At 52.8% G+C, this 8,648-nt stretch overlaps 1 protein-coding gene across 3 annotated transcripts in view; it reads left to right on the top strand.

Moving 5' to 3' along the window:
• The first annotated feature begins 1,613 nt into the window (after positions 1–1,613).
• Positions 1,614–8,648, top strand: part of PRKD2 (protein kinase D2) — a 32,187-nt gene continuing 25,152 nt past the window's right edge. For 2 of the 3 annotated variants that reach the window (XM_068992974.1, XM_068992976.1), the window contains exons 1-2: positions 1,614–2,466; positions 4,654–4,792. In XM_068992974.1, coding sequence (XP_068849075.1) covers positions 2,227–2,466; positions 4,654–4,792 — 379 coding nt within the window. In that variant the 5' untranslated portion in view covers positions 1,614–2,226. Of the gene's footprint in view, positions 2,467–4,653; positions 4,793–5,405; positions 5,536–8,648 lie in introns of those variants that run through there. The other variant, XM_068992975.1, reaches the window with a different exon arrangement.

Here is an 8,648-nt window from a genome sequence, read left to right as displayed (position 1 = left end):
AGCCTCAGACTTCCTTCCCCAGCCCCAGCCAGCCTCCGGATGTGGTGGCAAATTCGCTACTGTACCGACCTCAGCTGCCCCCAACAGCCCTCCTAGGAGCAGCAGGGGGCTCGTCTTGAGGTCCTCATCCCCCACCCAGCCCTGCTGGTTGGGAGCCCATCTCAACCTGGGTGCCTCTGGGGCTCAGCCAGGCCTTGGCCTCTCGATGCAGCCCATGGGCGGCAGCTACCCGCTGGATGATCTTGGACAAGTCACTCTGTCTCTCTGAGGGTTCAGCTTCCTGTATGTAAACTAAATGGTAGCCACCCTTATTATTAGCTGGGGAGGAGAAATCAAGTCCAAATGGCTCCTGAAGGGGTGTTTTATGACAGGCCTGGCACATTCTAGGGCCTCAATTCATACTTGCTGAATGACTGAGCAAACCCACCCACAGCACCTGAGTGTCTGAGGTGCGCATGCCTTTATCTCAGCACATTAGAGTCACAGCCAGCAGGACTGAGCTTCTGCTGTGTTCTAGGCACACTTACACCGTCTCATTAATCCCCACAAAGACCCTCGGGGGTCAGTCCAATTGTCCCATCTGAGAGATAAGAGAAACAGGCTCAGAGCGGAGAAGTCACCAACCTAAAGTTCCCCAGAGATAGACACGTGCACACTCCCCCAGGAGAACAATGTGCTTTCCGTCTGTGTGGTGGTGAGGCTGTGTGGTCCTCCCTGGTTGCTATGGTTCTTCCAGGCTCCCCTAGGCTTTTATTTGGCTCTTCACCCTTCTAAAGACTGGGGCAGAGTGGGAAGCTGACTACAGGAGGAAGGAAGCTACGCCCCTTCTGCACCGGCCCTGCGCCTGACCCTACCGGCACCGGCTGCACCAGCCCTGACACTCCAGTCTGTTCGTGGCACTTTGGCCACGGTCGTTGGAGCAAGACCTGAGGCAAGAATCTCTGTCCATCTGGAGGCCTCGGTCTTCCCACCTGTGGAATGGGCTAGGGTGCGTCGCGAGGGAGGACGGGGTGACGCTCTGGGAAGAGGCAGGCTCATTCCGGAGAGCGGACCGGACCTGACACCGTCTCCCACCCTTTCCCCTGTGGTGGGCGCCGGATGCAAGCCAGGCGAGATGGCTCCCTTCCTTAAAGGGCCAGACACCTCCTCAGCCCCGGCCTCGCGACCCGTGGTGGGGGTGAGGGTGGCTTGCTCCTCCCTCACCAGCTGAGGGAAAAGTCAACTTTCCAGACAAGGGTTTGTTGGTGAGAGGAATCAGTCTATCCTCCCAGTCCTGCATCTCCCACCCTAGGTCCCCAGGCCTGAGCGGCGGAGGTGTTATCCCCAACTTGGAGGCGCGCTCAGCCCGCCCTCCTCTTCCGCCCCCAGGCTCTCATCAGGTTCCACCCTCTCTGACGTCACCAAGACCGGTGCCGATTGGTCAACTGAACTGTCACTCTGAACACTTCCTCCTGGGCCGCCGCTGCCGAGTTAAACTTTGGAGGGGGAAAAAGAGCCACCGGCTCCCTGCGCTGGGAGACTTTCCCATCCCTCCCACCCCCCGCCACCCCACTGCCGATGGTAACACCGCCTTCCCCGCGGGCCCCGACTGAGTTTTTCTCCAACTTCCGAGACCCGTGAGATTCCCTCCTTAGCACCCCGGCCCTCGGGATCCGTCTGCCCATCCCCCGGGAACCCTCTGCCCATCCCCGGGCCCGCCATCGGATCCCTGGGATCCATTCGATCCCGACTCAGAGGCTCCGGCTCTCCACCCTCAAGGTCTGGTGAATCCTCTGGCCCCCTTCTTAAATGGATCCTCTTCCTAGAGCCACTGACTTCGCGACTCCACCTGCTCCCTTTCCAATCCCCTCTCTCTCCACGAATCCTTTGGATCCTGGGCTCTTCTGATCGCTGTGACCCGGACCTACTAGCTTTCCTTCTTTGATTTCTTGGTATCTCCCAATCGCTGGCCCCTCTCCCCCAAAGCACTAGATTTCTCCTTTCTGATCATCTGTGATCCTTTAATTCCCCGGATGGGTGTCTGATCCACTGGATTCCTTTTCTCTAACTTCCCAGGGTCCCACCATCCTCGAGTTCTCTCAACCTGCCAGTCAGGGTTCTCTTCTTGGATCCCCGGGATCCCCGCTTATAAGATCCCTGGGATACTGTGATCCGAGCCTCCCTGCTCAGGCTTCTCCAGCCGGATCCCGGGGTGGGCGCCGGGCGGCGGACCCCGGGCCTCGCCCTATGGCCGCCGCCCCCTCGCATCCCGCCGGGCTCCCGGGCTCTCCCGGGCCGGGGTCACCTTCGCCTTCCGGCGGTTTGGAACTGCAGTCGCCGCCACCGCTGCTGCCCCAGGTCCCGGCCCCGGGCTCGGGGGTCTCCTTCCACATCCAGATCGGGCTGACCCGCGAGTTCGTGCTGTTGCCCGCCGCCTCTGAGCTGGCCCACGTGAAGCAGCTGGCTTGCTCCATCGTTGACCAGAAGGTGAGCACACAGGTTTCCCACCCCCCACCCCCACCCCAGCTTTAGGAGATGTCTGGGAGGTGGGGGGGCGCTGGCAGAGGTGGTTTCGAGCCCAGTATAAGGAAGAGGGAGAGAAGTGGACTAAGCCTTGGGCTGCTGAGGGTGCAGCATTGGCCCCCCAGTTGCCTCCTCACCCACTACCCCTTTGAGAGAGGCCTGGTCCGAGGTGGGGTGCCCCAGAGGCCTCCCCGAATTGCATGTCCCTGCATGTTGTTGTTTGCTGCAGACAGCAGGGAGGAAGGGAGGGGCCGGCCAGGTGTAGGCGGCGAGAAGGAGCAGGCGGGAGCCCCAGATGTGGGAGACCTCCCTGCCTGGGCCCACCCCAGCCTCCGACTTGGTGGAAACAGGAGAAATTGAAGCCGGGCCGGCCTGGGCGATCGGGTGACATGTGTGGGTGTGGGTGTGGGTGCACACCGGACTAACTGCCAGGGGCAAGTGAGGTCTCAGAGACCAATTTCTGCCCTACCCCAGGCCGGAGGTGTGTGTGGAGGGGCAGGCACGCCTCTTCAGAATCCCCAGAGGTTCTGAGGTCTCTGTCCCCGCTCCTGATCAGTGTCCCCACCCTTCAGCTCTGAGGTTGGCCTGTCAACACGAGCCTTCCCCACTCCACCCCACTCTTTGCTTTGGACATCACAGTCACTGGGGTTGAGGCCTGGAGAATCTCGTCAAGGGGAAAATCATGTGGGACACAGTGCTTGAATTCTAGAACGCTGAAAGTTAGAATAGTGGGCTACTCTACTGTTGGAATTTTTGACTTTAAAAATGTTAGAATTCTACATTGTTGGAACATGCAACTGCTAGGTGACCGACTCCTCTGGTATTGAAGTGTTCAAACATTAGACCCTGAGGTTGTTGAAATACTAAAACATTAAAATGTTGGAATATTCGATTCCCATGTTGTTAGAATCCTAGAGCATTAAAATGTTAGAATTTTGGTACCCTGGGTTGTCGAAATCTTTCAGACTAAGATATTCAAATATTAGAATCTTAGTTTGGCAGATCCCTACAACATGAAAACATTAGGCTACTGCTAATCTAAGTAGTTAAAAGTCTAAACCTTATAATAATTTGTTGGAATCTAGAAATGAATCCTATCATAGGAGCATGCTGGAATCCCCAAATAGTCAAATTCTAGAATCTTCTTAGACTCCTGGGAATGGATTCTCTGGGCTTCAGAGAAAGCACGAGGAACCTGGCCAACTCTCCCATTTTACAGACAAAGAAACTTAGAGAAAGACCCCCGGGGGCAGTCAGGACTGAGTCCTGGCACCTGGGGACCCTCTCCCAGCAGTAAGAACAGATTAGTTTCCTTTTGCCACCAACCCCTCTTCCCCTCAACCAGCTCCCACACCCAACTCAGCCTGCTCCTTGGGGAAACAGGCTGGGGGGGAGATCAGTTGTTCCCTGGGTAAGATTCTTTATCTGCTCAAGTCCTCAGCCTACCCCCTCAGGCCTCACCCCAGTTTTCTTTTCTGCCCCCCTGTCCAGGTGTAGTAGGGCCTCTTTCCTTCCTTCCAGCGGCTCCACCTGGGTGGTTTCACTTTCTGTTCTACAGGTTTCATTTCCTGCCCCCCCTCTCCCTAAGCTGGGGACCGGGGCACCTGGGTCCTTGGGGCTTTGGGTGGGGGCACCCTGCCTATCTTCCAACTCCTTGGAGCCCTAGACTTTCTGCACCCCCCCACCCCACCCTCCAACCAGGAGTCTTAAATCTCCTCCTTCCAGATTGCCCAGCCCCAGTGCTGGGCGTGGAGCCAGGTAACAGGGACAATAGATTCAGGAAGGAAACTGGTGGTTAGGGGACAAGGAGGGGGGAGGCGGGGGTTGCTGCGGAAGCAGGAGGTGGTGTGGAGATGAGGGAAGGGGTGCTCACTCAGCCGTGCCCCTCTCACTTCCAGAAGATTTTAGGTCCCTAAGATCACAGAGCCAATCTCCCTCGCCAACTCTGGCAGGCAGCTCTCACCCACTACACCTGGGTCTCTGGGACCCTGCCCGGCTCGGCTCGAGCTGGGTTTGGGAGGGTACTGGCAGGAAGCAAGGGGCTGCGGGGTCTCTTGAGTTTCCGGGGGAAACAGACCGCCCTGCCCTGGGAAGGTTCCAGACCGCTGCTCTGAGCTTTTCCGTCACCACGTCCCTCTCCCGCCCCCTCAGTTCCCCGAATGTGGCTTCTACGGCCTTTACGACAAGATCCTGCTCTTCAAACATGACCCCACGTCGGCCAACCTCCTGCAGTTGGTGCGCTCTGTCGGAGACATCCAGGAGGGCGACCTGGTGGAGGTGGTATTGTCGGGTGAGAGGCCGAGGCCCGCCTAGGGGCGGAGCCTCGGGGGGGGCGGGACATCGGTAGAAGGCAGGGTGGGGTAGGCCCAGAAACTTAATTCTTCAGTTTCTAAGCACTGGCAGCAAATTAGTAGCCCCGCGGGAGCTCTTAAAAACTCCCGCTTCGCGGAATGGGTAGATGTGGTCCTTGCACACTGTGGAATTCGCCCCGCACTGAACGTAAATGAGCCAGAGCAATCCGGATGGATCTCACACACCTTGCTTAAAGGACAGAAGCTAAGCTAGGCATTGAATCATGCCATTTACGAAGCACAAAGACATTTACGATATTTTGGCAGAAGCCAGGAGAGTGGGTGCCTCTGAGGAAGCTGCGGTGGGCGAGGGGGTGGGGGCGGGTCACAGTGGTTGAAACTTCCATTTATCCATCAGGACGCTGGTGACACGGCGTAAACAGTTTGACGGTTCATCGAGCTATGTGTTTCTGATTTGACCCTTTCTAGACCTACGCGTCACCTTGATATAAAGTTCAAAATGTTTTGCTGTCTGTGTCTCCTCTAGATGACATGCTTAATTCAATCAGATTCTGCAGCAGGAGATGAAACCCGGGCATCTGGATTTTCAGCCAAAATCTAGCCCACCCACTGGCCATTCCCATTTGATAGATGCGCAAGCTCTCAGCACTTAGAGGAATCTTTAGCCCTTGGTTCTTTCAGAAAAGGCTGAGGTGGATGGGAAGCACCTTCCTTACTCAGGGTGTGTGTCCCCCCCTGCCCCCACCTCCACCCCCACCCTGAGTGCTGCAATGCTCAGTAAAATTTGCTGGATGGATGGATGACAATTAGAAGTTTGGATTTACCTCCCTCCTGGAGTCTCACAACCATTGGATGTTTATCTGCATCCTGGTCTCCCCCCAGACCCTAGTCTTGTTCATGTAGCTGTCTTCCTGATGCTTTCACTGGGTGCCTCCAGGCATCTCAGATATAGCCTGTCCAAGACAGAAATCTTGATTTTCCCTCCTTTTTTTTGTTGCACCGCTGGGCATATAGGATCTTAGTTCCCCCACCAAGGATTGGACCCATGCCTTCTGCAGTGGAAGCGCAGTGTCTCAACCACTGGACCACCAGGGAAGTCCCCTGCCCTTCTAACCCTTCCCTTCCCACAATCTTCTCCAGCTTGGTGAAGGATATCACCATTCACACAGGTGCTCATGCCCCAAACCTTGGGTCATCCCTGACTCTTCTTTTTCTCGTACCCCTTTACTTGGTCCATCATCAGACCTACTGATTTCACCCTTAATTTACATCCTGAAGCCATTTCTTATTCTCTCCATGGATCCAAGCCACCATCACTTCCTGCCTAGATTATTGCAGTAACACCTAAGTCAACTCATGACATTCCACTGTTGAGAATCCTCCTGTGGCCCCCCAGTACCCTTGGAAGAAAAAAATGCAAACTCCTCCTCAATGTGGTCTCAAGGCTGTGCATGACCTGGCCCCTGGCAATTCCCAGAATTCATCTCTTAACACTGTCCTTCTTTCTTTGTTCCAACCATGTTGTCTGCCTTCTGTCCCTTGAAGAAGCCAAGCTCCCTCCCACCTCAGGGCCTTTGCCCTTGCTGTTTTGTTTTTGGTTTTGGCTTTTGGTGTGTGTGTGTGTTTTTTTTTTTTTTAACATTTCTTTACTTATTTTGCTGCGCCAGGTCTTTTTTTCGGCTTGTGGGATCTAGTTCCCTGTCCAGGGATCAAACCTGGGCCTCCTGCATTGGGAATGCAGAATCTTAGCCACTGAATCACCAGGAAGTCCCTATTCTTTTTGTGTGTGTGTGTGTGTGTGTGTGTTTCTTGTCTCTTTCCTAAAAGAATGCTCTCTGAGAGTGGGGCGAAAAATCTCCCTTGTTCAGAGCTTTATCCTGAGTGTGTAAACAGTGCTTGGCACATAGAACCCAGTCCCCTTTCAGTTGCATAATATAAGAAAGGTAACTTAATGATAGACAAAAATTGGGGTGGGGGTAGGGAGCCCAACAAGATTTAGTCCAAAAACAAAACTTTAAAAACAATAGCTAACATATTATTGAGCATTTTCTCTGTGTCAGGCACTGTTTTAACAGGTTTCCAGGACTTCCCTGGCAGTCCAGTTGTTAGGTCTCCAAGCTCACTGCCAAGGACCCAGGTTTAATCCCTGGTCTGGGAAGTAAAATCCCACCAGCAATGTGGTAAGGCGCAAAACAAAACAAAAAAATAAAACTTTCCATATATTCATTTAACCCATAAAAAAGAACTGTAAGCAGATAGTATTAAGATACTGGGCACGGAGACATCCCTGGTAGTCCAGTGGCTAAGACTCTGTGCTCGCAATGCAGGGGGCCCGGGTTCAATCTCTGGTTGAGGAACTAGATCCCACATCCCACAGCTAAGATCCAGTGCAGCCAAATAAATACTTAAAGAAAAAAGATACTGAGCCTGTTCTGTGCTAGATTCCTGCGTGGCCCAGACTCTGACCTTTTTCAGGCCTATATCCTCATGTCATCTCCTCAAGAAAGCCTTCCCTGACTACCTATTTTATTTTGGCCGTGCAGCACAGCTTTCGAGGATCTCAGTTCCCCAGCCAGGGACTGATCCCCAGCCCCAGGCAGTGAAAGCACCAAGTCCTAACCACTGGAGCGCCAGGGACTTCCCCTGACCACCTATTTAAAATGGTACCTCTTGCATCTTCCCTATCTAACCTCTTTGCTTAGTTTTTCTCCCAAGCATTTACTGACTTCTCACTTAGTGTATATTTTATTGCTTAAAAATTTCAGAAGCAGTATGTGTAGTGGCTCAGGAAGATCCCCTGGAGAAGGGAATGGCAACCCACTCTAGTATTCTTGCCTGGAGAATCCCACAGACAGAGGATCCTGGCGGGCTATGGTCCATGGGCTCGCAAAGAGTTAGACACGACTAGCAACTAACACTCTCAAGTACAGGGTTAAAAGCATGCACTCTAGAGCCACCTGGCCTGGATTTGAATTTGAGTTCTGCACCTTGCTAACTGACCTCGGGCAGATTGCTTCACCTCTCTGTGCTGTAGTCTTTTCATCTAGAAAATAGGGATAATCATGTACCTCAGTGGGCTCTTGATAAGGGTAAATTTGTTAATATTATAAAGTACTCAGCACAGTGTGGCTCGGTGGCTCAGTGGTAGAGAACCCACCTGCCAACGCAGGAGACACAGGTGTGATCCCTGGACCAGAAAGATCCCCTGGAGAAGGAAATGGCAGCCCACTCTAGTATTCTTGCCTGGGAAATCCCATGGCGGGCTACAGACTCCACAAAAGACTCTAACACAACTTAACAGCTAAACAGCAACAGCAACTCAGCATAGCGCCTGGCACAGAGTAACTGCTAGATTGAGAGACTGTTAAATGAGAGTATTTCTCTTCCTTATTTTGTTTGTCAGTCTCCCTTACTAGAGGCCAGGCAGAGATTTTGTCTGTGTTGTTCTCTGTAGTGTCCCCAGCCCCTGGAACAATATCCAGTAATTATTTGTTGAATTTCCATTTTACGGATGGGAAAAGTGAGAAACATAGGTATTTTTCTTTTGTTTTGTCTTTCTCTTTCTCTCTCTTTTTTTTACACTTCCCAGATCAAGTAGATCAGAAACTCTGAGGGTGGGACCCAAGCATTTGTATTTTCTTTTAGTTAAACATTTTAAAATTGTGATGAAATATACATAAGATAAAACTGCCATCTTAACCATTTTAAAAGTCCAGTGTTTAGCAGTGTTAATCGCACTCACATTGTTATGCAATCAGCCTCCAAAACTGCTTTCATATTGCAAAACTGGAACTCTGTACCCATTAAACAACTCCCCATTCCCCCTCCCCTCAG

This window comes from Capricornis sumatraensis, chromosome 20 (assembly GCF_032405125.1).
Source record: "Capricornis sumatraensis isolate serow.1 chromosome 20, serow.2, whole genome shotgun sequence".
NCBI classification, from domain to species: Eukaryota; Metazoa; Chordata; class Mammalia; order Artiodactyla; family Bovidae; genus Capricornis; species Capricornis sumatraensis.
This window is presented reverse-complemented; position numbering and strand designations above follow the sequence as displayed.